The 26,294-nt window shown below is 55.4% G+C and overlaps 1 protein-coding gene across 1 annotated transcript in view; it reads right to left on the reverse strand.

Moving 5' to 3' along the window:
- Window positions 1-26,294, reverse strand: part of MYO18B (myosin XVIIIB) — a 77,501-nt gene that overhangs the window by 42,810 nt on the left and 8,397 nt on the right. Inside the window, 15 exon segments of the mRNA XM_069794511.1 lie at window positions 243-332; window positions 1,502-1,645; window positions 1,943-2,071; window positions 3,845-3,910; window positions 6,727-6,836; window positions 7,443-7,635; window positions 8,417-8,600; window positions 9,846-10,005; window positions 10,143-10,290; window positions 10,762-10,842; window positions 12,255-12,447; window positions 14,766-14,856; window positions 15,799-15,969; window positions 23,910-24,054; window positions 26,031-26,094. Coding sequence (XP_069650612.1) covers window positions 243-332; window positions 1,502-1,645; window positions 1,943-2,071; window positions 3,845-3,910; window positions 6,727-6,836; window positions 7,443-7,635; window positions 8,417-8,600; window positions 9,846-10,005; window positions 10,143-10,290; window positions 10,762-10,842; window positions 12,255-12,447; window positions 14,766-14,856; window positions 15,799-15,969; window positions 23,910-24,054; window positions 26,031-26,094 — 1,969 coding nt within the window.

The following is a 26,294-nucleotide window of genomic DNA, read 5'->3' on the forward strand; positions in this document are numbered from 1 at the left end:
CCTGCAGCGATGCTGGCCCTGGGTGCCGCAGTCAGGCACCGCTGCCCATCAGGGTCCTGCACAGAGAACCACCTCTGGCTGCGGTCACTCTGCCAGCAGTTTGGCAGCTGCCCCCTGCCCAACCCACTGCCAATCACCGCTCCTCCTGCGGTCATGTAATTGGCGGTCATATTAATCCCGACATGGCTTAATTTCCAACTCCACCAAGTGGGGCTGCAGCAGAGGCTTTTTTCAGGCTCTACCTTGCTCTCCAGCTTCTCTGTGGTCTGCCTGAGCTCGCTGCATGCCTGCTCAGATTTGTCCAGCTTCCTTCTCAGCGCCGTCAGCTCCTCCTAGGGAAGATTGCAAAAATAACCACATGGAGAGCTCCAGCATCCTCAGTTTATTTATGAAAATCTCGTTTTCTGTTAAAAATAAGTGGGAGAGACATAGCTGCCTTATTAATAAAATCTACCAGGCAACTTTGAAGGCTGCTCACTGCAAATTGCCGGGACTACAGCTCCTGACATGAATTTCATCGGAGGGAATGTCAGCTTTGGTGTGCATAGAGAGCACATTTTATGAGAAAGAAGCAAACCTCAAAAGCCTGGGATGAACAGCCAAATGTCTGAATTTTGCTCATGGAGCATTCCTGGGGCCCTGGCAGGCTATCACAGAGCGGCTGCAAAGGCACATTGTTTTCTGTGATTCTTTTTCAGGCAGCGTGACTGTAACAGCAGAAAGAGCTGCTCAGTGCAGCCTTGTCCTGCTTTGATGTCCAACACTGAGCAGAAGCAGAACGTGCAGAGTTGTGATAAAAACAGAGGTTAACGGGTGATGGGGCCTGATGGATCCCAGGCGGGTTTGGAGAGAGAAACAGATGAGGCTTAGGCAGCTTTTATTTTGTCAGAACCAGCCTGAAAACACCTTGTTAAAACCTCACTAAGGCAAGAGGAGGAGAAGGATGCCAGGGAAGATGGAGTAAGAATTTAGCACAGGTCTCAGATGGTACACAGGCGCAAAAGGTGCCTTTCCCGGGTCAGCAAATGCCCATTAATGTCTCCCATCACCAGTGGAGACAGGTGGAAGCCAGCACAGAGCAGAGTCCCCCGTGTCAAGGATGCGTTTAGCTGCTTATCATCTGTTGTCCCACAGACTGACATGGAGCACCCGTCCCCGAGGGGTTCAGCCTACCAAACCCAGACCCAGGGAGCTCGTGGGGGCACGAGGAGGGCAGCGGGGCAGCCGCAGCCCTGGGATGGTGCTTCGGTTGTGGGGACAAGGTGCATTTGCTACTGTCCCTCTAAGGAAGAAGGGGAGTTATTTCTCCTTCCACAGCTCTGCAAAACACATTATTCAGGGCAAAAAATGCAGTGCTAAGAACAGATGATGACTTTTGGATGGTCAGAAAATCATCTCTGCCCTGGCAGAAGTGACTTCCAATTTGACCAACACACCAGGCAGAGCCCCTAAAGCATCTCGTCCCGTCCCATCCCGTCCCATCCCATCGCTTGGTGCATACTTCTTTTGCACGGAGCTGATCCTCCGCGAGGTTTACGCTGAGCAAGGGCCGCACGCGGCTCAGGAGCTGCCACCAGGGCCAGTGCCTGACTGCCTGGAAGACCACCAGGTTCTTCTGGATGCAGCGGACGGCAAGGCGCTGGATCTGCAGGGAGACACAGCTGCCAGTGTCCCTCACCCAGCTAGGACCAAGCCTGCTGGGAAGGCCAGGCTGGGGCACTGGGCTGGAGAGGGATGAAGTGGCAGAGAAGTTCCACACCACAGGGGATGGCAGCATGGCATCTCATGGCTGCCCACAGGGCAGGGCAAAGTGGGTACCCTTCAAAGGAGCCGCCTGCTCTGCTCAAAAGAGCTGTAATTTGGATGCTCTGGGCCATATCTGCAGCAGCCAGAGCCCACGCTGTGGTGGGCGCAGGGGATCCATGACCTGTGGGATGGGTACCTTCAACCTCTTGAACTTCTGACGGCTGAGGAAGCCCTTGCAAGCAGCCTGGAGCAGGAGCATCTTCTGGGCTATCAGCTTGTCACGTTGCTTCTCCAGTCTGGAGATGACCCCTGGCTTCAGGAAAACCTGACAGCAAGCAAGAGAGGTTACACACCCCCAGGACAGGGTCTGAAACCTGCCCACAGCCAGCAGGATGTGTTTCAGGCTAACACCCGGCAGCCTCCCCCGAGACCTGTGGGAGACTGAAGGTCCTTGGACTGGCCAGGACCAGTGAGCGTGACCACTGCACCAGCCCGAAACGCTGGGCTGGAAGGGAACTCCAGCCCTACCTGTCCAAACCCACAACATGCCTGGCTGCCCCATGCTGTGAAGGCACCCAAGGAGGCCCTGGCACCAGCCTCTCTGGGGATATTCATGGGACAGCAAGAGGGACCGATGTCCCGTCTCCGTCCCGTCCCCGAGCCCAGCAGCAGGATGGCTGCATATCCCAGAGAGCACCTTCCACCTGCCCCTCCGTCTCCTGCTCCTGGGCATCGCCGAAACAGGGCGTATGGGGCTGCCCCGGTCCCACTGACTCCCTGGGGACCGGATTGCCCTTCAGGATCCGGCCCTCGCCCTATGCGCATGCTGGCATTTGCTCTCTGTCCCTGCCTCCTCTCACTCCTCCTTTTTGACATAGGCACCAACCATCACAAGAAGCTGCAAGTCCTCAAAACTCTTCCCTTGGGCCGCTGCCCATTTCCCACCTGCTGCAAGGACAGCGGGGTTACCTCTGCTGGCAACGGCATTTCTGACAGCGTACACACAAGATACACACAGATAACAGCAAAGATGCCAGCTTACAATAGGAAAAACGAAATTAACCACATCATTTTCTTTAACTGAACTTGTCAGAAACACCTCATAAACGATATAGATTTGCTGATGCCATCAAATTTAGCCTGGTATTGATCTCTCAGAGTGTAAGGTATCTCTCGGTCATTGCCTGGCAAAGCTCTTGGGATATGGGACCAATCGCGCCTGACTATTGTGCACCATTTGCATAATACAGCTTTAATAAAAACTGAATTACACTTGTGAAGCCAGTGGCATACTTAAAGAGCTGTGTTTTAAAGACGCCAAATTGAATCAAAGAACAATTCCAAGGAAACTCACTTTCTTGAGATAATGCTATGATTGCTCCACCACCTATTTGATTGTCTCATTAATGTCTGTATTAACTTCACAAGCCAGCAAGTTTTAGAAGCTAGTACAAAATCAATGCTCAAAGCGATGGCAAAACTAACTCCTCTATAACAAGATGTGACTGGAGCTGCTATCGCGCTATTGATTAAGTACAAGGGTTTCATAGAAGAGATAATTGCAAACTGCACTCTGCAGGATAAAAGAAAGTTATTTTGCTCCACAGAACCATTTCATGAATTCTTTCTTTATAGACTCCAAGAGCTGAAGGCAAGCATGCATGCAAAATTAATTTTTCTTTGAGATTATCATATTTAAGTTCAAATGTTGTTGCTGCGACAACTCTTGCACCTGCAGGTGCCTGGCTCAGCAGAGTGTTAACCCCAGCCCACCAAAACGATGAGCTGCTCAAGCCCCATTTACTCCCATGAGACATCAAAGGTAATTAGGAATTTAAATGCCACAAGGGGCTGGATTCCCATAATTAGGTACACGGTTTACCCAGGTTAATGCTTTCAAATGTGAATTAGGAGCCTTCTGCTTTGATTTTCGGTGAGGCTTGGTTTCCCAGCCCACCTGGGTGCCATGGGGAGCAGTGGAGGAGAGGCTTTCTCTCCAGTTTGGGAAGCTTTGGGTAGCTGGCAGCACCTGGCACGGGGCTGGCTGTGCCCATATGCACTGAGAGCAACTGGGAAGCGGAGACCGGAGCTGTCGTACCTGGCTGCGTCCTATGGCAACACTCTTCTTCTCCAGGTCCAGCGCCTGGAAGAGCTCCTCTATAGCCTGCGGAGAAGAAGCAGATCATGGAATTGCTCAGAAAACATTTACAGCCTGGTATGAGCCTGCTGAAGTGGGGCGCAGAGACCCCTGGTCCTTATGGGCACCCAGTAAGGGTGCACCCAGCTGTGCTCTTGTTTCTTCCTCCCCACGCCCAGCCCAAGAGCAGCCTCCAAAACTGCTGCCCCAGCCCCGGAGTCCTGGTGTGAAAAGTGCTTTCTGTCCCGGAGGCTTTCAGTAGGATGGGGAGCAGAGATCTGTGGCTGCGTGCAAGATTTTCCCCCTTTTGCTGCCATCCCAGGTCTGGAAGGACCCTGATGCACGGGCAGCCGTGGAAGGAGGCTACTCAGGGGAAGGCAAGACCCCATCCCAGCACTGCCCAGCCAGGGTCTGACCGTGCTGTGCAGCCACGAGCCCTCCGTGCTCCCCTCCTGCCTGGCTCGCCAACAGCTCAGCCTGTGGAGCCAAAAGCAGGAAGGGGAAAGCACCAAGATCCCCCACGAACCCATGGTGCAGAGCTGAGCCCCTGCACGGAGGCAAGCAGGAGATTAGTCCCGAGCTGTAGGAGAAGTCTGAACTCAATTACTCTGAGCTTTGGACCGACATGCGAACGTAACAGCCAGCAATACCATACATTTCCCCAGGGCAGCAAACACTATCTGGATGAATGGATGATTTGAAAACCCCAGAGCTACAGAAATCGTAACAGAAATCCTCCGCTAACACTTCACTCCATACAACATCCTCTGGCAGCCTCGCACACCTCCTCCACAAAGGACAAACCCACGTGAGAAATATTTTGCCCCGGTCCCCAAGCACCTTGCTGCAGCAGAACTACGCCCCTCGCCCTCCATGCACGTACCAGGGCGAGGCGGGGATGGAGCACGCGAGTGCATGGGGGGATGGACCACCACAGTGCATGAAACCGTGTGCCGGAGGCGAGGAAGCACCAGCGCTGCGGCTGTGCCCCGCTCCTGCGGCAGTGCTGGGACTGGGGCCAGGCACAGGGCTGGGCAGGACAATCCCATCCCCTCCACAACAGCGAGGCTGGTGCAAGCACGGGGTAGGTTATTGCTGCACTGTCACCCGCGCTACAGAGAAGCATCTCTTGTGCTCCAGCAGCCGAGTTAATGCAGCTTACTGGGAAGCAGCCTCCAGCTAACAAAACTGTGTGGCAGGGAGGATAGGATTTTTCAAATCCTCTGCTTACACGCTGCTGACGAGGCACCCTCTGCCTCCTTACAGCATTTAATAACAATATTGACCTTTTCCGACTGTCAAACTTGTCTTATTGAATCCCGAGGTCTTAACTGAATTTGCACACACTGGCTGGCAGTTTGCACAACAGAGCACGTGCCCATGTTTAATTCATCTCTTCTCGGTTCTTCCCAGCTCTCAGTGCTTCTTGGCTCACTCATAGCCTGTTCCAGGGGCAGGGGCAGTTCTCCCCAGTTTTTGCTACAAATTTATTATGAAACAAATAAAACTGGCAAATCTCCACCTTCATTCCCGAGCTCCTTTGGCTTTCAGGCTTCATGGGATGAGGCGAGGGGCCACCCTGGGATGTTGCTTTGCAGGTGTCTGAAAGCAAGTGATGCCCGGTCCCTGGGGAACCTTCTTGTGCTCCCTGCTCTGTTGGGTCCCTGGGAATGCTGCCTGGCTTGTCCTCAGCCAGATGGTTTTTGGGAGAGCTGGGGTGAAGGATGGGGCAATGCACAGATCCTGCCCTCTGTATATGCCTCCAGTCCCACAGTTTGTGCCCTGCCCTGCAAAACGAGACCTACCAGGCACACAGCCAGAGCACCGGAGGACTGAGGCACAGCCCTCAGCAAGCAGGATTTTCAAAGCCATTTCCTCTTGAGTATTAAAAAGTAGCAATAAGAGGCTTCATTTCCAGGCTGATTTCTCCAAGACCTCTCCATGGTGCAATAATGTTGGCAAATGCAGCCCACGCCAGGCATGTTTACTGCCTTTGCAGAAACCATCCTCAGAGGGAGAAACTCCAGGATGAAGAGCCGAGCTTGGCTGCTTTGCCAGGTTGCTGGAGGACCTGTGTCCCTCCGTGCTCAGGCACACATGGGAAAGGTAAGGAGGAGCAGGACGCAAAGCCACCCCCTGCAACCCAGCGCTGCACGAGGCTGCACTCATGCAGGACGCAGGACCGCTGCCAGATCACTCCTGATCATTGCTAGGGAGCTCCGACCACCCAGAGCCCAGAGCTACGGACTGACCCCGCAGATTCCCAAACCCACTTGCCATTTCTCAGCAGCACTGCGAATGCTGGGGTGCTACCCTGAGCCTTGCTGAATGTGGTTTTTCTCCTTCATTCCTAGCTCCTGAGGACAGCCTCATGTTTAAGAAACCCCCGGACCTGCACTGACAACCTTGCTACCAAAGCTCCTCAACAGCTGTCCAGATGTGTGCTCCCAGCTGTAGCGGGTCCTGCAGCAACAGAGCAAAGGAGCATCACCCACAGCCATCGGGAGACGCTGGAGCTTGGCAGCCCACAGACCTGCGGCTATTGACCCTACAGCAGCCAAAGGAATAATACCAGCAACACCGAATGCCTGAGTGAGGCAGGGACTGGGAAGGAGCTCCTGTCCCAGGGCAGGGGGATGCTGGTAGGACCCGGTTCGTTTGGAGAGAGGGCAGCTGGGCTCACGCAGTGTACAGGCAGTGCCAGTGCAGGGGCTGCCTGCAGGGAGCTCCAGGAATTGCTCCTCGTCGCAAAGAAAGCCCTGACCACATCGGGGAGGGCTGGAAGAGCTCTGGCACCACATGGGGCTCTCAGCCCCTGCTCCCCAGGCCAGCCCAGCACGCACCTTGCTCTCATCCGGCACCTCGTAGGCAGAGGTGTATTTCTTCATGACGTCCGGAGTCAGAACCTGGAAGCGCCGTCGGAACTGGGTCAGGAGCAGGCGATCCGCATACCCTGGGGAGAGACAGACATTGCTGGGGGCCACGCCAGCCCAGGGGCATGTGGCCTGCACCGAAACACTGGGGAGGGAACCAGTGGGGAGGGGGCTGCTGCAAAGGGTGGCACATCCTGTGCACAGCAAAAGGCATTGCAGGTGGTGAGGACCAGGGGACCTGCCCTTAGCGGAGAGAAATCCCTGCAACAAGGGCAGGGTAAAGGGAGCAGAGAAGCAGCGGAGATGTGCTTGAAGTGGTCAGACGCCATCCCAGCACCTCGTGTCATGCAGGAGATACCCCTGGGCCTCCTGCACGGGTCCCTCTCCCCCTGGCATGGACTGTGACCGCAGTTGGTGCAGGTCCAGCCTGATGCACGGATGGGAACCCCGCTGGAGCCGCAGCTGTCGGGCTCGGGCTGTGCCACCCGGCAGCACAGCAGGCTGGGGGCAGGAGAGGCATTGGGAACCCCTGCAAAAAGGAGCAATAAAAACTCAGGGACTTTCTGAAAGTGGGGCTGGTGAGAGGCAGATGATGAGCGAAGCATGGAAGGCTGAGCCGCCGGCAGGGCAGCACCGGCAGGTGGGGCTGGCCCAGCACACGGCAGTGGTGGAGAGCCGGGGCGTACCGACGCGGTGGAGGCGCAGGGCATCCAGGAGCTGAGACCCCTCCAGCTGGGCTTGCAGGGTCGGCACGTCCAGCCGCAGGGCTGCATCGGGCGGCGCGGGGGGCCGAGGAACTGGCCCCTCCGACCCCCCTCCCGGGAGAAAGCAGTGGACGAAGTGCAGCTGGGACCGTCGGAGAAGGTTCATGAGCGCGTCCTGCCAGGCAAGCAGAGGTCAGCGGGGATGGAGCAGGGCGAAGGGGCAGCACGTGGTAGCAGTGGGAAACGCTCCCCGTGCACCCTCCGCCAGGTGTCTGGGCAGGTAAAGGAGCCATCCTCAGAGCCCTCAAAGCTCAGGTGTGTGTTAGGAACAACAGCTTTGGTCAGAGAGGTGAGCCCGAGGTGCAGGACACAGAAGCTGAGCAGGACCCTTCCTCCTAACATCCCATGTTTTCGGTTGATGGGCTACAAAAAGTTACCAGGGTTGAGGGTTACTGGGCAGGGGCTTGCCGGGGACGGCCAGGACTGCAAACCGGGCTGGCCAAGGAGTCTACACAGACAGAGCCTCATCTCCTCGAGAGACTTTAGGCACCTAATTATGGCTGAGATAGCGGGAGCTTGGCATGTGCCCAGCACAGAGGGCTAGTCTACTCGTCTGAGAGCTTAAGAGGATTAAGCGGTGGCACAGCAAGGTGCGTGTGTAATCTGCTTTATGATTTGTTTGCCTGGGATGCTTTCCCTGAGGGACAGCAATGTTCAGGAGGCTTGTGGCCACCCGCAGTCAGAGCAGCATCCCGGGTCAAGAGCCCTGCGGGACACAGAACCGCAAGGGTGACTCCCAGCCCTGCGGCGCAGGAGGTGCCTGCCGGGGGCGGGGGGTGTGGGGCTCCCCGCTAAGGAGCAGTGTGTCTAAGGCAGGATCTCAGTGTGGGGTCAGGCTACACAGTGCTGCAAACACCCCGACCCGCAGCCACGAGTGTCCCGGCGCCTGCACTCACCGCCTGCAGTTTGAGCTGAGCACACACCGACCTCTTCTTCACAGCTGCGAAGCTGCTGGCAAAGGTCTTCCTCACGCAGCCATTGCGGTGCAGGACCGCCTGAGAGTGTCCCTCCAGCCCTGCCACGGCGCGGCAGGCCAGCGGCACCCGTGAGCGCGGCAACACCAGCTCCTTCACGGCGTCTCTGTCAGAGCGAGCAACGAGACGGGGTCGTGAGGCTGCAGCAGTGCCAGCACCGGGGAACCTCTGCTTCCCAGCCCCTCCAATGGTGATGTGATGCCCAGCACCCCAAATTTGGCATTGGTGCTGCCGCAGGGCACCCGGCCATGGAGCAGAGCAGGGTGCTGGGACAGCCCCCCATGCCCTGTTCCTCTCTGGTTCAGGCACTGAGCTGTTCACCGCTGTTAAAACTTTCCTGAGTTGAAGCCCCAAACAGAATGAGCTGGGAGTGGTTAAGCAGAAGGTTAAAATCATCCTGTGTGCAGAGACATCTGCAGCAGCTCGATTACATTTCAATTCCAATTGAGTTTACAAGGTTCCTCAAAGCGGTGGGGAAAACCTGTGCGGTTGCTGCATGGGGAGCTGCCTTTGGCTGGTGATGTCTCGCAGCCCTGACCCACGCCGGACACCCAACCCTGCGGCACTGCGGAGCCGAGGATGTCACAGGGTCCCCTCGGTGCGCCCTGCCCCCCCCACTGCCCACGCCTGCTGGAGGGGACCCCCACTGAAACGTCAATGGAATGGATCTGCTGACTCAAAGAACCCAGACAGCTTTGATGGAAGGCTGTTCACCGTGGCATTATTCAACAGCTTGCTCTGTAGCGTCTACTGCGATCACAACACGTACATCTGGCTGTCAGTCAGCCTGGGGGCTTGATGGCTGTAAGTCAAATCACTTGACATCTGCTCCCCCCACCTTAACTAAACTCTCAGGATTCCCACAAAGCTGGGTTGAAAGCTGTGGGGTTTCCTGGCTTTCCTGCAGTTTTTCCCCTGGGTAGAGCTGGACTCAGGCAATGCAATGCCAGTGTCAGCTGGTGCCTGGGACTGCCCCGCAGACATGATCCACTCGAGATCCTGTCCTCTCCTTGCCCACCAGAGGCCAGATCAGCTCCATCCCCTGGGCTGTGCATTGGGCAGGAGGTGGGGGGACAGGCAGGGACCCCTTACAGCCAGCACCAAGGCCATTGCCCACCCTGGCTGCCTGCAGCTCCTCTGACCTCAGCGAGGCTGCGAGTGCTCTCCTCTCTGTTGGGATGGCTCACACAACCCTCTGCCTTCCCCACCACGAAGGGCTTCTCGGAGCTGGGGCAGGTTTGCAATCTCCAGCCCCAGCTGGAGCAACTCAGCTCATGGCAGAATCATCCCCAACCCACTCCCACGGGCACAGGGATGACCGCCGGTGCCGGGGCACCTCCCTTGTACTTACACCGTGGACCGCTGCAGCACCTGGATGGCGTTTTGTGCTGAGAGGTTGAGCTTGGCTTTGCTGACCCAGCCCGTGAGGTCGTAGCGCACGGGGTCCGTGCCCAGCTGGTGGGAGATCTCGAAGTGCAGCGCCTGCTCACACCTGCGCATGTAGCCATCCCCTGCAATAGCGACAGCACCCCAGAATCGCCCGAGAAGAAAAGCCCGGTGAGTTGTTTAATTTGCGACACGGTTTCTTAGATTTCCAAAGCTAAATGGCAATGCCACAGGGTGGGCAGCCAAGCTGAGCCGAACTTACCCTCCTGGTCAGGTCCCTTCGTGGCAAAGTAGGAGCACAGGCGGTCGAAGGCAGTGCCGTCCCCAGAGCCTGGGATCAGCACCTCCTCGTCCAGGATCCACAGCAAACCCTTGCGATTGTCCCCCGGGCTGCCGGGCAGCACCTGCGACTGCCAAAGGGAGATGGCCCTCAGTGATGGGGAAGGGGCAGGAGGGCTGCGGGTAGCCAGCTCCAGCCACAGCCGTGGCAGCCTGCTCCCCCCGCGCTCCCATCCTGCTCCCACCACCTCTGCCCAACTGTGTCCCCTGCCCCAGAGCAGCCAGACCAGCGTCGGGAAACCCTCCTGGCTTGATCCAGCTCTGGACATCACCCTTGAGACCTCTGCAGTCACATGGTGTCCCAGAGGGCTGGGAGGGGTGCCCGGGGTGCAGGGCTTTACCAAGAAGGGTGCTTGTATTTTAAAAAGCCCAAAAGGTCCTGGTTGATGCTGTGCGCTCCCCTGCAACACCCTGGGCTGCTCTGTGCAAAACACAGAGCGAGGTCCCACTCTGCCTCTGAAATCCTCACTCCTCTGAGCAGGAGGATGCTTCAAGCATGGCCAGAGCAACCAACTCCCACCATGGCCATGGGGACAGGTTACCTGTGAGGAGCTCATGTCGATGATGGACAGCGTGGCCAGTGGAGAGCGCTCTGGAAGATCAAAAGACACCTCAACATTTTCCTGGAAAACATTATTTAAAAGCTTGCTTCAGTCATGGTCTGGCATCTGAAAGCCAAGAGGAGATAGGTTTGCATGGAGGTGGAGGAAGGTGGTGTGGGCCCTGCTCCCACTTGGCTTTGCAGGGATCCGGCACAGGAGAAGCAGAGCAGCCACTGGAGACACCTCCGCCGTGGCGCGGAGGCACAGCCCCATCTGCCCCCGCCGGCAGGGCCGTCGGGACCACCGCGCCCAACGGGCTTCTGCAGCGCTTTGCGGATGTCAGACAAGCTGCATAAATCATGGATATGATAATAGCTGAAGACTTAACAAGAAAGCACCAAGAAAACAATCAATTATTTAATTTGCAGCTTGCAGGCATTGTTGCCCTTTCTCAACAGAGGGCTTTAGGCTGTGAGCCCCCAGCTGCAGGGCTCACCCACCAGCCGCAGCTCCAGCACCCCCTCCCGACACCCCCGGTGCCATGCCCTGGAGCGTGGGGAGCCCCCCGGGAGGGGCAGGGTAAGCACAGCTTGCTCTTGCACACGTGTGAACTGGGGATGTTCAGCGAGAGCCGTAGCTTTAATGTCTCTCCATGGTAACATGGTGAGATTTTGCTCAGGCATTCAGGTTTGCAGCCTGAGCACGCAGGTGAAGCCGAAAGCAGCAGCGGGGCCCAAGTTTTTTCCTACCAAGGGCATGTGCCACCCCCCCCCCACCATGTGTGATCCAGCTCTGGCAGTAAATGGGTCACTGGGGCTCGGGCTCACAGTCGCAGTCCCGTGGCTCACAGGGAAATGTCTTGCACCAGGGCAGCCGTCCTCAGCCAGCAGCAAAGCCAAGGCAAGGCGAGCCTGCTGAGCCCCCTGCCATTTCAAGCTCGGCCAGTAACTACATATTCATCACTAGTGAAGGGCATGTACATACATACCTGGCGCAAGTGATGTGTGAATATTAAGCCATGGGAATTCAACTATTTCCCCAGGGCTAGAGGTATTAAAGTAACTTCTGCAAGCCTAGTAAGTTCATCTCTGCTTGTAGATTTTTCAGCAGCTTATTTCTGCAACAATTTATCATTTTCCTTTCTATTCTCTATTATTCATCACCTGAGGAAAAATTCAGTGGCACCAACCGAAGGGCACAAAGCCTCCTGAGCTGGAACAAACGTGCCCAAAGAGATGTCAAGACAGCCTGGCTTCTCTGGCACATCAGAAATACCCAAGAAGATTTGTGACTGGGGCAGCGGGGGGGAAGAGAGACCTGGCTCAAGGCTACCGTTCCCTAGTTTCTGCAACACCACTCCTGTTAAAGCTGCTGAGTGTGTTATTCGGTCACACCATGGCAGGGCACAGGGATCTGCTGGGTCGAAGGCAGCCCCATCCCCAGGTGCTGGGAAGCTGCCCCCCAGGATGCTGCTCCCAGCCCTGGCTCCTCACCTCTCTGTACCTTTCCATTTCCACAACAAAGGTTTTCTCGTAGAAGAGAGCCTGCAGCCGCTCGTGCACATAGTTGTGGTAGAGCTCTTCAAAAGTCGCCGCTCGCTCGCCCCGATGGTGCCGTGGGTTGTGAAAGCCAGGAGTGTCCACCACCGCAATGGAGGCCATGGAGAGGTGCTGGGAGGAGAAAGACCTGGGGAAAGAGCCACACACACCACCAGGTTTCACCCACAAACACGCCTCAGCTCTCCCTTCGGAGGTGACACTGCCTCCTCCCCCCGACATGCACATCCCTGGGTGGGCACCATCCCACATAGCAGTGGCCAGCCCAGCGCCCATCTGCCCTTCTCCCACTGTCTCCTGTCAGGGAGCACCCGCACCTCCTGGCACGGTTCATTTGCTTGTCCCTTTCGCTTCACCCACCTCTTCTTTGATCTACTCAAGCCGAGCATCTCCTCCCAGCCTGGATGGAGACACATGGCACGGACTGCTCCTGACCTGACCTGGGAGACACTTAACGGTGGGGTGGGATGAGATGCCGCCCTTCCCATGCTTGGCCCCATCCTGGCACTCTAGTTATTGACAGTACTATGTCTTCATCCAAATGTATGAAGTTTGATGGACCAGTTGATTTGAAAAGCGGCTAAACTGGCACGTGATGCCAACACTGAGGACAACAGGAGTGTCCAAAGCCCCGGCTGCCATGCCGCACCGTGCCGTCTGCAGCGTTTCTCCAGGGGAAGCTGCTGATGTTCAGCTCCCGAGGAAATCGCTAACAGCAACCACAGCCCTTAACATGTGTGGTCCGAGAAGCAGACATCAAGGGGCTTCTTGGGAGAAAAAGAGATGTTGTTTACTTCTTCAGCTGTTGCTTGCAGCCATTTCCAGCATTTCAGATAAGGACAGCAGGGGAGTCGGACCCTGGGAAACCTCTAAGATTGTTTTTAGTGTGCATTTCTGAAACTGCCATTGCGTTGTGCTGCTTCACCAGCTGCAGGGCTGCCCCTTCCCCAGCAGCCCTGCTGGCAGTACAGCCCGCTGCTGCTTCGGTGAGATTAAAGGAAATGCATTTCTCCTTGATAGAATCCCCACCAAGCATGCCAGCACCTCAACGAAAGCACAGGGTTGAACGAAGCAACAAAAGTATATTTATGAATTGCTTGCAGAATTTCATAGCAGCACCCTCCTGCAGCTGGAGTTGAAAAGAGTCATGTTCGCCATCAACTCACTGGGGAAACAGCATTTTCATGACTGCACTGAAACATGCCTCTTCACCTGGATCATTGTTGCAATGGTTTAATAGGCTTTGGCGGGCTAGTGTGGAAAATAAAGCCAGGCAAAACAAAGCTACCTTTAAAGGGAAGAAGGGACCTGGGACACATCCTGAGCTAATGCTGTTATTCAGGAGAATCAGCAACATTTTGCTCTTCTGTCAGCCCTTGGTGTACCATCAGCAATTTCCCTTTGGAGTGTAGTTGCTAGGAATTACAATAAAAATATTCTGCAGGTTAAGTAACCGCAGGTTAAAATAAACCTGCAGCAACAACACAGAGTATTTTGGGCACTGGCTTTTATGTGGATGCTGACTTCAACAAACTGAGTTGCACATCAGAACTGAGAAAATGGAACAGTCTGGGGACCTGATCCTTAGCCCGGTGTTAAATTATTCCATTTATCCAAATAGATCATTTTGGATTTAAACCGCCTGAAGAAAGAGATACGTCAGGCCACAGAGGATGTCCTTCCCATCCTGACTCTCCAGATGGAAATAAGCAGAGTGAGGACAAGCCCCCGGGGCAGAGAAAGGTGCTGCCTGCTTGGCCGCACCAGCACCCGGCAGCAGGACACAGCTGCAGCCTCCCAGGGCACCTCGGCAGCTACTCTGGTGCCAGACCCTCTCACTCTTGACTCCTCGATCTTTTCCTGTGATCAAGCTTTTACCACGAAGCGACTCCTACCACGCATCTGCAGGGCTCGCTGTGGGATTCCCTGACTGGTTTATTGTTCTGCCCGTACTGGTAACCTTGATTTTGGTCTGCAAAGTCACATCTATTATTAATAGGAAGCCGGGCTGCTCCTCTCAGCGCTGCGATGCCCTGCTCTCCGCTGCTTGGTAGGTCTGCTCGGGGTGCTGCCTCCCGGCAGGCAGCTTACCAGCTGCAGCAGAAGCGGTGCCAGCTGGGCACTGCTGGTGCTGGGTCTCCTCGCCAGGCCGCCCGTACTGGCAGGAGGGGCAGGAGACATGCCGTCCCATGCAACACCCAGATGCGCAGAGACTGCTGCTCCGCGGGGCCCTTCGTCCCCGGTGCCGGACAGCCCGCGGAAGGTCCCGAGTGCCAGTGTGCTCACCTGGATGGAGATTTTCAGATAACTTTCTTTCTTCAGCGGGCAGCAGTTGCCTGCTCCATGCCTTTCTCTGGAGACCCCCCAGCAAGGTTCCTCTTCGGCAGCCCCAGCAGAAGGAGCCGTCGCCCACAGACACCCCCAGTGCGGTGCCCGGCAGCTCCGTACCTGTTGATCAGCGAGACGACTGCGGCAAAGAGCTCTTCATAGAGACCCGACGCCATCCCCTCCACGCACTCCACACCCGTCATCTTCGGCCCTGGCACAGGCAGAGAGAAGAGCAGGCAAAGCCACATCATTTATTTCCAGCTGAGTTCAGCCCACACGGAGCCGAGCCGGTAGCAGGGATTCCCTCGCTCACTGGGCAGGATAACCCGCACGGCTCCCAGCCTCTGCCCACCAGGGACGGCATCGCTCCAGTTACACGAGCAGTGCGGATCTATGCGCCTGCCTTCAGCTCCTCTAGTGACTCCTGCCTACCATATATTTAAGAAATAAAACTATTGCCATGTTAAAGGCCAGTTCTGCAAGTTCTTGCTTTTACCAGAATAACTTGCAGGGCCCCAGCTGTAATTCTGCCACCGAGGACGAGTCGGGCATGGAAAGGCTGACCTTAAAGCCAGGCGGTATCTCACACCCTCCCCTGCCACGTGCATGCTGGATCTGCCTCTGTGAATTATATCCATATGTTAATTTGAGGTTTATAGTGGCTCAGCAGCAGTTTTTCCAGCAGGAGCACAACCCCCATCCATGACCAGGTCTCCTTCCAGGACACGGGTGCACACAGCACAACACCGGCACGGCTTCATTTGTGGGCACGGGGGAAGGATGCCCACCCTGCTGCCTTTCTGGTTTGGGGTTTTTCCCCCCAGTTTATAGGGAGAGCTCTCACAGCATTTAAGCCACATCACTTATCTGCCAGGGGCATTATCTGAATTCACCTGATCTTCATGTGTCCCTAAGGAGTGACCGGCAGGGTCAGCTGTAGAACTGAGGGCAGCTACATGACAGAGCACAGTTAATGATTTAATTAATATGAACTTACTTAAATGGACCTCACTGCCTGAAAAGAAAAGGGCATATTGCCTCTCCCTGCAGCACGCCCTCCATCTTCTCCCCACGCAGGGTCCGGAGCAGTGCAGAGCACAGCATTTCCCTATCACCCATCAATAAAGGAAAAAGGGATGCAGCATCCCAGTACCTGCCGGGCTGTCCTCTGCCAGGGGCAGCCGGTGGCCCCGTGCCGTCACCTGCGCCAGGATCTGCTTCAGGTGGTGTTTGAAGACAGCGGTGGTGAGCTCCTCCACGTCGCAGCCCAGCACCTCTGCAGCGTTGTTCGCACACTCGAACTTCATGAACTGCTTCCTGCCAACTGGGGAGGGGGACACGGGGGGCACGAAAGCCTCAGGCAGAGCCAGCTCGAGCAGAGCCGGGTACAGGCTCAGCATCTCCGGCAAACATCCCTGCCCGCTCCCACATGCAACCCCCCAAAATCAAAATCAAAATAAAAGAAACCCCAGAAGGACTGCTGTTTGCGGCATGGGATGGGAAGGTGCGTGTGTGGGGGGGTGCTGTACCAGTCCACCCCAGTTTCCTTCCATCCCCTCAAGACTGCTGGATCAGCCCTTCCCTCGCAACCCTAAGGGGCAGTTTCAGACCCTGCACTGCCCTTGCCGACCTGCTCAGACCAACCGCCCTGCAGACCACAGCCTGGAAATGCCCTTTGGGCAAAGAGCTAGCCTGGGCAAAGCAGGCAGGAGCTGTGCCGGTGGGCAGGGAGGGGGCCTCTGCCCCCCCAGCAGCGCTTGGATGCTTGGCTGAGACAAGGATGCAAAACAGCTATAAATCAGCCCACATCAAAAGACGGTTTCCACCTTGAAGGCATGGCTGCCAAAAAGAGTTTTAGCATTACCTCACTGCCCATTTGCGTAACATCACTAACTGAACTGAAAAGCTTTTTCCTCCTTAGAGTCCATCTGCCGCCTCCTGCAACCCCTTCTCCTTCAGGGATGAGTCCCGCGTCTCTCTCGAGGCACTGGACCTGGTCTCAGTGGCCCGCTTGGCTCCCACTCCCGCAGTGTGCGGTACGTGGGGCTGTCCTCCCTACGCACGTGCTTCCGCTAACAACAGCTGTAAGGATTTTCTCAGCTTTGCATGATACTTATCATATTAAAGGCTGGCTGACTCAAGAAAGTTTGAAGATATGTCCCTTGGGCAATCATTTAGCATAAGAGGACCTTTTTGTTTCGGTCAGAAGATAGTTCAAAACTTTAAGGATCTCAAACCAATGCTTTTGAACCTATTTTCCCTGCTATAGTGCTCCCCAGGTGCTCAGAGCATCCCACCTGCCCAGCGAGACCAGGCAGAGAGGAGACCTGCTCCAAGGAGATGGTCTGAGGCAATTCAGAGCCAGTCAGGAACGAGGTGGACCATGCGACTGACCCAGGCTGCTGCTGCCAGCACGGCATCAGTAACGTTGTGCATTTTAAGAGCTTCAGTGGAGCAAACTAGCAGATGTGTTGATGAAAGCTGATGGGATTACGAACCAATCCCTCAAAATCCCAGATCACCTTCCCCGGCCCCAGCAATGTTTGCTGTCCCCGTCAGCCCGAGAGCAGCGCTCCTCCCAGTGCTGTCAGCAAACAGAGCTGGCACAAATTATTTACATCCAGCAAGAGCAATTCCAGCTTAATGATTAAAATCAATAGGGAAGCAACCTGCAGGATAAATCCTTTTACAAATCCAGGAAGGAAAGGTGCTGCGGAGGCAGCCGGCCAGCGCACACTCAGAAACGCGGGGGGACAAGCAGAAACAGGAGCAGACGAACAAAGTCACCCAGAGACCTCAGAGTAGTGCTTTTAGGTGGTGATGGATGAGAAGCCAGCCCAGGGGCTCATGGCTAAGATGAGCCCTTAAAATACAGCAGGCGGCTGGTGGCAGGGGAGAGGGTTTAGGATGGAGAGGGGGAGATGGTCACATCCTGGCCAGCCCCATGGGGGACCAGGGTCCCCCACTCCCAGCCAAGGTGGTGCATAAAGGCCATGTTCCCCGGGGCCAGGGGGCTGCTTCACAGCACACTCATGAGAGTCATCCCCCCCTTTCCCTTCCCCTTTGATCTTTTCCAATTAATTTTTTTATTCTGACTGAAGGACTCCGACATCAAGGGCTGTGCTGGAGCAGACAGAGGAATTGCCTCAACAATCCGGGCTTTGATTTATTTTGTTTTCACTTCTTTTCATCAGAGCTGGCTGGACAGAGGCTGATCCCCGTCAGACAGAAGATCTCCGCTCGCTGCTGCATGCCAGGGAGCGGAGGGGCTGCGGGGCCAGGGCTGCACGGACTTGCCCTGTTGGCTGGGCTCCCACACACGGCATCCCGTGCTGCCCACTCCAGCATCCCACACCAGTCGCTCCAGCATCCCATGCTGGCTGCTCCAGCAGCCCTGAGATGAGCAAGGGGCTCTGCTCAGCCCAGCCGGCCGCAGTACAACTCTACCTGACGGAGCAGTTGCAAGTGGGGAAACAAGTGGCCCCCATCACACTGCTCCAGCGTGGCAGACGTCCTGCCGCGCCAAGCAGAGGGAAACAGCTCCGTGTTTCACACCTCCACAAAACCAAGCAATCGCTGACTGACTGGCACATGGTGTTGGAGGCTGACACGATGCTGCCCAGTGTGTTGGTACCCCCAGACATGCTCCTTACCCCTTCGGTGCTCCCCAAATTGCACCCTTGCTGTAAGCAGCTGGCGTGCACTGAGTCAGCAAGTCTGGGGGCACACAGCCACTTCTGCAAAGCCTGCTGTGCCTGTGGCTTGCCAGCGGATCTGCCCACCCCGCAGCCGCCAGCCCCCCGGCAGCCTGTCCTGGGAGACGCTGGGCACCATTTCACACTTCATAAAATATAAACAGCAGTAGCGGCATGCAGCCCTCCTGGGTGTAATGTGACCATTGTAAAACACACCAGCTTTAACACCTAAAAGGTAATTGCTTCGGCCCATTTAATATTTAAGAGAAGCAGTAGGAAAATACAGAGTCAGCACCAGCTTCGTCTCACTTGCGCACCCATGCATGCTGCCCGGGCAGCAGCTGGGTTTCTATTTTTTATTTCAATTCGGGAAGCATGGGGAGCAGCAGGGAAGCCCGGAGGGGCTGGACCCCACCCCCCGGTCCCCATCCCTGCTGCTACCCAGGCTGGTACCTGTGAGCCGACAGCAGCGGTGCCCGGGAGCAGAGGGGAGCTGCACCATGGGCCTGATGCTGGGATGGGGCAGCTCAGCCCCATCGCCAGCCCCCTTCCCGTGCAAGGCGTGCAGGTCGGCAGCCCTGTTCACCTGCCTTCCCAAGCCCCCCCTCCAGCTGCACGGGGGACGCTTTGTCAGCCTGCCCTTTTTCTTCCACTTATTTTGTCATTAAAACAATTGCACTATTAATGGGACAAATAAAAAAGCCCATTTGTTTCTCTTTGTTACCCTGGGAGGGGACAGGGAGAGAGAGGAGGCTCCTCCTGGCTTGAATGGTTAATTTATTTGTCCTGCACTAAATTCTCCAGTCTATTCTCTGTTGACCCATTACCTGATGTATGACATATTAAAGCCTATATATAACAAAGGGAAGAGCTGTGTAATAGCATGATTAAAGAAATCTGCCATTCTGGCTGCATTTCCCCAACTGTTTGTAATAAAGATGTCAGAGCGCGGAACAGATAGTGCCATAACTCGGTGTGCAGGGAGACAGCCCGCCAGGACCAGGGGCCATGGTGGTGATCGTAAAAACCTCCACGATGGAGAGGCAATGTCAACAGACACCAGCGTCCCAAGCCAGCCCCCCGACAAGCCAGCGGCAGCAGCAGCCAGGCTCCAGTTAGGACTCTGGCTATTCCCGGCATTTTCTGTTTCTGCTCTCCTGGCTTTGAACCCCAGACCACAGCCAAGACATGGAAGAAAACCAGCTCCTGCGCTGAGTAGGGATGCGCTGGGGTGCAGACCCCCCAACATCCCACTGCCCGCAGGGCTGAATCTCCTCCCCACTCCCTGCACAGGGCTTGAACTGCTCAAAACACCATTTCCAGCAAACCTCCTCATCTTGCAGACCCAGGCAGCAGACCATGAAGCTCTGCCCAATTCATGTTCCAAGCTGGGGTCTCCCTGCCCCAGGGTGGGGACGCATCACTCTGCCTAAATCCTCTTGCCTAGGGAAAAGAAATCCTAAGGACATCGTCCAGTGTACAGAGGCTTGTGGTGGGATGGTCACTGCATTATGATCCAGCCCCTGGAGACCACGTCGCCTTGGTTGAGGTCTTTCCCATGAAGCCATGAGGCTTCACCAGGACAAAACTGTTGCTCCTGAGGGTTGCAACTCAAGAAGCACAGAGAGGCACCATCCTACCAAAAACAAAACATGCAAAATCAGCTGCACTTCCCTCTATGGCAAGAAAACCCAGGTGTGAAAGAGCAAAAGCTTTAACAGAGAGAGAGAGAAAAAAATTGGCAAGATCAAGAGGCCAGCCCTAATGCAATCCTTTCCAAGAATCATTTTGATGAATGATGCAGGAAAGCAGAAGAGTCCTTCCCGGCAGGAGTGAGCTGGCCTTTTGCTCACCCGCAGCACAGAGCTATGGCAAAGCCAGCGATTTAACTACACCCAAGGCCACGGTTAGGCACCAGCCCCCGGACAGCTGCTCTGCAAAAGAAAAGCTAAGCTAAAGCAGGGGCAGAGGCTCCCTGTGCCGGGTCCTGCTCTCTCCTCTTCACCTCCAATGCCAGCAAGGCCATCGCAGCCAGTGCCGGAGGACATGCAAGTGGCACCAAAGCCACAAGCAACGATGCCTGAGTTGTCCTTGCAAACCCATGTCCTCTGCACTTGCAGGACCCCCAGGGAAAGGAGGGGCTGCAGTGGGCTCCCCCCACACAGAGCAAACTGCAAAGGCTTACGCTCTGCAGGCAGGTATCGGAGAGCATTGCAAGGTGGAGTTGCTGGAAGAGGAATGATCAGCACACGGCTTCGTGATGTTGCTTTATGCAATTTAGTGCCCAGCCCCCTCTGTGCTCCTCTCCTGAAGGCAGCCCACGCGATGCCGGAGCACCGGGCTTGGACTGCGCCGGCAGCAGTACCGCAGCTCCATCCCCCCCCGCCCACCACGCTGGAGCCACTGGCGCATCTTTCCCTCTGCAACAGTGACCACCCCAGGGACAGATATATTTGTCACAAAAGGGAAACTGTGGAGCAATGCTAATTACAGATACGCTGTTCCTCCTCCTTTTAGCAACAGGCAGCAATAAAAAGTTTGGGTAAATCTGGGCACTGAGCTTGGGTGGAACTAAGAACAAACTGTCATTTTCACATCAATTAAGGAAAGGTCACTACATCTCAGAGGCTGTAAAACAGCAGCAATAATGCAGGTTTAAGGCTTTTTCTCAGCTCTGGTGAGAAAGCAATAAGTCACCCGACTCCATTCCTGATTGACATCTACGCTCAGGAAACTGCATAATTAATGCCAGTTGGATCCTGCCAGGTCCTCTCCCTCTTACATTTTGATGGACGTCCCCATTACTGTACTTGGCTAAATGGCTTCCAGCCCTTCTGGAAACTTGCCACTTCACAAAGCTAAAAGGGTGTTCAAGGGGGTTTCATCCCTGCTGCTCCTCCCAGCCCCATCTGCAGACCCTGGAGAGACACGGCAGAGCACTGCACACCGGCACGTGAGACCCCGGGCTCAGCCCCTCCTTCTGCTCCAGCCCTGCATGACCCAGGCCCATCTCACAAACCGCTGGACGCCTCTGTTTCCTGGGTTCGAAATGGGGATGTTCCTTCTCCTGCCTCCCAAGGGTGCGATGCTGCAGTGGTGGGGCTGTGCGGGACACAGCCTGGGCCGTGGCAGCCCACAGCTGCCAGCAGCTCGGGCACCAACCCCATGCGACTTGCTGGCTCCCATCCCTCTGCCATTGGAGCCGCTGCTGCGCAGAACCAGCCCGGACGACGCAGCGATGCGGGAGGGCAGCAGATAGAGGATGCTGCCCTGGCACTGCCAAGCTCACAGGGTTTGGGGGGGCTCGGAGCCTCCCCTGCCTGAGCAGAGGCTCCAGCTCCCTCCTCCTGCACTTCTGCCCTTATGGGTTTCCTCCATCCAAGGGGTTCAGGCCACCGGTTTTGCAGAAGCCTCTGCTGTGCTGGTGCACGGGGAGGGGGGTTGGGGGTAGCCACGCTTGGCTCCCGGCCACGGCGCACACCCGCCTGCGGCACCCAGTCGCCTCTATTAAAGATGCGCGGTGGGAAGCCCGTAGAAAGCAGGGAGCCGTGATGCTTTATTTTTATAACAGTCAGCAAAATGGACAGCTTGAGAGCAAGCTGAATGCCGACCCCCAGCTGTGCCCAAAACCTCCTTCCCAGTTAAAGAGGCAATGAATAAGTGAAAATATGTAATATTCTGCAGCCCACAAAGGGGACTGGAAGCACTTAGGTGAATGGGTACCTAGGATGCCCCACTGGCCTCTGCCTTTCAGGCTGCTTTCTCACAAAAAGAGCCGTGCTAACATGTTTCAAAGGTAATGGGAAACGCTGACACCAGGACAGCGCAGGCTTTTGAAATTCAACCTTTTCTTCTCGGTGTTTTTCTAGCTGCAAATGTATTTTCCACTCTCAGCCAGAGAAAGGTGGTGCTATTCCCTCCTGTTTTATTCCTGGACAAACTGAATTTGTGACAAGATGATAGCCATCAGTGGAAGGAAGAAAAAGTTGCATTTAACCTGTGTTGGGGCCCAGCTGCTGGAGCACAGCACATGCCGGGACCGCAGTGTCAGGGATGGCGGTGGTGGAGGCTGCGATGGCAGCTGCAGCGCCTGGCTGCACTCCTGAATGCCAGTGAAAAACCAGTGATGAGGCTCCCCTTGGTGAGATTTCAAGGCGAGGATTTTGAATATACAACTTCAAAGTGCATGAAAGGGGAAGGGAAGAGATGGCTATCAGGAGACAGGTTTAACCACATTAAAAGAGTCATCGCCCCCACTGAGACTTTTGCTCCATCCAGCTTTGATCCATTTTTTATCCATATTTCCTTTCATTTCTCCCCTTTTGTTGACGCACGATGGGGGAATCAATACCAGAGCGAGTGATGCTGAGACATGCTCTGATTGTTAATCCTGTACCCAAGTCTGCTCTGAAGCCACAGCCCTGCCTGGGCTCGCTATTAACATTCCTATTTGTGCTGAAATAATTGCGACAAGATTTCTTGAATATAGCACTCGATGCACTTCTAGACTGACTTACAGGGTGCTTGGGACAGAACATTCAGTAAGTTTGAGCAAACCAGCTCAGCTCACCCAGCAAAGCCTCTGTGGCCAGCACAGTAACTGTCCCTCCATCTGCCTTTCAGCTGGTCACTCTTAAAATGACACACGTCTCCAAAATCTGCTCTCCTGAAAACTCTCATGGCAGAAGGACTTTCTTTTTTTTTTTTTTTTTTTGCCAAGAGCCTTATCACACACTTCAGCCTGAGACAGCAGGGTCATTTTTTAAAAGTTGGAAGGGCATTAGGGGAGATGGAGATGGGGAAAGAGAACACCAGAGAGAAGGAGGAAGAGAACTCACTGTAAGTGATGACAGCATTCATCCTTTTAAAATAATTAATAAATGATTAATGGCATAAATTACCGTAAGATGTGTTATGACATGTTGCAGAGACTTTTATAAATGTCTATGGCTTAGTTTATAGCAGCCTTTATGCAGCCCTCATAAATTGAAGTGTGTAAATCAATGTGGCTGTCTCTAAAACGGGTTAGAGCACATCTTAAAATAATTTATAAGGGATAAGGCAATTTCTATATGCCTGTATTAACAAAGTCTTTATAAATACAATCTTCATCCAGACTCATCCTATTATAATTCAGTTACTGTATTAGGCACTCAAGAGATGATAAAATTACTGCTACCTGAAGCTGTCCCTTCGTGGTGTCATTGGGGACAATGTGCCAACAAACAAGTTACCTACCCCGTCCTTCCCACAGAGCTGGCACAAGGTGACGACTTGCAGCCCCCATCCTGTCCGCACACGACCGGGGAACGGACCCTCTCCAGAAGCCCCCACGGGGCAGGATGCCAGCACGCAGCATCGCCCCACTCAAGGCAGCTCCTCCACGGGCAACGAAGAGCTCAGAGCCACGGGCCGTGCAACAGCCTCCAGGCGAGCATCACTCCCACACACCTCCCCGTGTGCAACGCGCCCAAGCACAGTGCACCGCTGGGATGTGCTTCCTCACCCTCCTCTAACCCCCAGCACCAAGGTGAGGTATAAAGAAAGGAGAGGCAGGAGCCCCCTTTACCTTTACAGGCGCCGGCGGCTCCCAGGTGGTAGATGCCGGCTAAGACGCGCCAGATGGCTGCCTGCTCCTCCGCCGTGATGCCCAGCGTGCCCATGGCAGCCCGGAGCTGGGCAAATGCCACCGAGGCTTTCTGCTTCTCCTCAGGCTGCAGGTGGAAAGAGATGGGAAGGGAGATGTCACTGCCTCTGCCGGAGCATCCTAGGCACTGGGGACAGGGGTATACAGGGATACACGGGGGGGGGGGGTGGGGGGGGATGCAAAAAGCATACAAAAGCCATGTGGCCAGCAAGGAAAAGGCAATAAGGGACCCTAGGAACAGTTTGACAGCAGTGGGAGAAGCCCCTGCCAGGTTCCTCGAGAGCCTGGTGCTAGGAGCAAGCCTGGGTACATCTTCTCCTTGTACAACACTACATAATTCCCACTTGAGGAGTGTCTACAGATGCTCACTACATTAAGCGGCAGTTGGAGATAGACATTTTATACCTTCTCACTAAATACACCCACTCACAGGTGAGCTGGGGCCAGCTGAACACCTTCCAGCCACCAGCAGGACCTCAGCTGCCCACCTCCAACCACGGCAGCCCTGTCCACAAGTCCTGCAATTTTTTTTTCGCAAACGCAGCCTCACAGCAAGATCAGGGCTTTCTCTGCCTGAACTGAGGCTGTTTTGTGCAGACACATGCAGCCCCAGGGCCAGACACTGCACGCGGGCTCCAGCAGGCAGCATCCCTATCCTGGCAAGGACCAGCCTGCCTCGACTAAAGGATTCCAGCTCCTGCAGAGGCCTACGGGGCAGCTACTAATGAAAAAACAGAGCTGAGGTCTGCGATTTCTCCAGACACAAACAAATACCCTAAATACTTGTGACACCGGTGTCCCTGCAGGGGTTATCTATCCCCACTGGCTGTGGGGATGAAGGCTGGGATGCCGCCAATTAGATCTTTAGTCTCAGCATCCAGAGCACCATTCAGAAAGGAAAATCTGACAAATTTCCACAAACTCCAACTGAACCCAGACACAGCACGCCACCTCTCTGGCTTTCCTTCTGGGCTGGTTCCAGAGCAGGTGAACAAAGTACTACCAACGTCCCTGTTCAGCCAGGCCAGGTTCTGGTGCAGGATTTCATCCCCTGGGGAGATTTTGGGCCATTCATCCTTCCACATCCCCATCCCTAGCATCCTGGGTTCTCCTCGGACAACCACCCCGTGCCGTGCTGAACCAAACGACCAAGCCCAGCTTTCCAGGGATGTGCATGCACTGCGGGGAACATTGCTGGGAAGGAGAAGCAGTGGTGGGGACAGCGCTCATCTTGTCCCCTTTGCAGAGCTCACACTCCCTGGACTGAAGAGATGCTGCTCAGAGCCAGTGCTGCCTGGCTCCTGCTGACCCTCTGCATCCCAGAGGGAAACCCCTCCGTGCTGGGATGGGGAACCCACAGGAATCGGGGGCTGTGAAAGGAGGGTAAAACCCCATCTCTGAACCCAAATCTGCTGCTGCATGAGCAAGGCGAGGACCCACGGTACCTCGCCGTGCCCTCCATGAGAGCCGCTGCTCTCTCTGGACCAGAGCAGGTCCTCCCTAATGAACATTGAATACTGAATTCATCAATAGATGATGCAACTGCGAATTGCTGCTACTCATGCCAGCGCTGTGGCTCGTAAGCGATCTGCCTGGTCTTTGCAAACGGCTCACACTAATAAGGAGCTGGTGCTGGAAATCAACCACAGTACTTTTAGCCTCTAAAAATTGCATTCTGGGCCCTCCAAAGGATGCGCTTGCCCCTCAGGAGCTGCTGCCACAAGAAAAAACCATCAGGTATTGTTGGCCACAGAGCAGCAGGTTCCATCCCCGGGGTGGACTGGGGGTGTCCAAAACCTGATCACAGACACCAGGCAGCGGCAGCCCCGGTCCTGGCATCTCCCCTGCTCCCACCAGGCTGTCAGAGGGGTGCTGGAGGCTGTTTGGGCAGACCTTGCCTCACACCCCAACATTTGCTCTCTCCCTTCATGCACCCGGTACGGCAGCACCATCCCGAGTTGCCCAGCAGCCAAGGACCCCAACCTGTCCTCTAACCAGGGGTGACAAAGGGGGTGGCCGTGCAGCACTGGCATTTCTCCCTACCTTCACAAACGGCTTGATCCCAAAGGAGTTGCTTTCAGCCACCTGGTGCAAGTGCAGCACCGTCCTGGAAGCAGGTACAGAAAATGAGACTCAAGCTCCCTCCTCGCCTTCCCCCAGCACTCCCCAAACCTCCTGCCCTCTCCCCAGGGAGCATCTCCAACACCCACAGAGCCCCTTTACGGCAATGTCTGAGGGACGTTGATGGGAAAGGCTGCTGTGGCTCTGCCCCATGTAGAGGGATGGAGCTGGCAGCAGATGCCCCTT

This window comes from Haliaeetus albicilla, chromosome 10, assembly GCF_947461875.1.
Source record: "Haliaeetus albicilla chromosome 10, bHalAlb1.1, whole genome shotgun sequence".
Taxonomy (NCBI): domain Eukaryota; kingdom Metazoa; phylum Chordata; class Aves; order Accipitriformes; family Accipitridae; genus Haliaeetus; species Haliaeetus albicilla.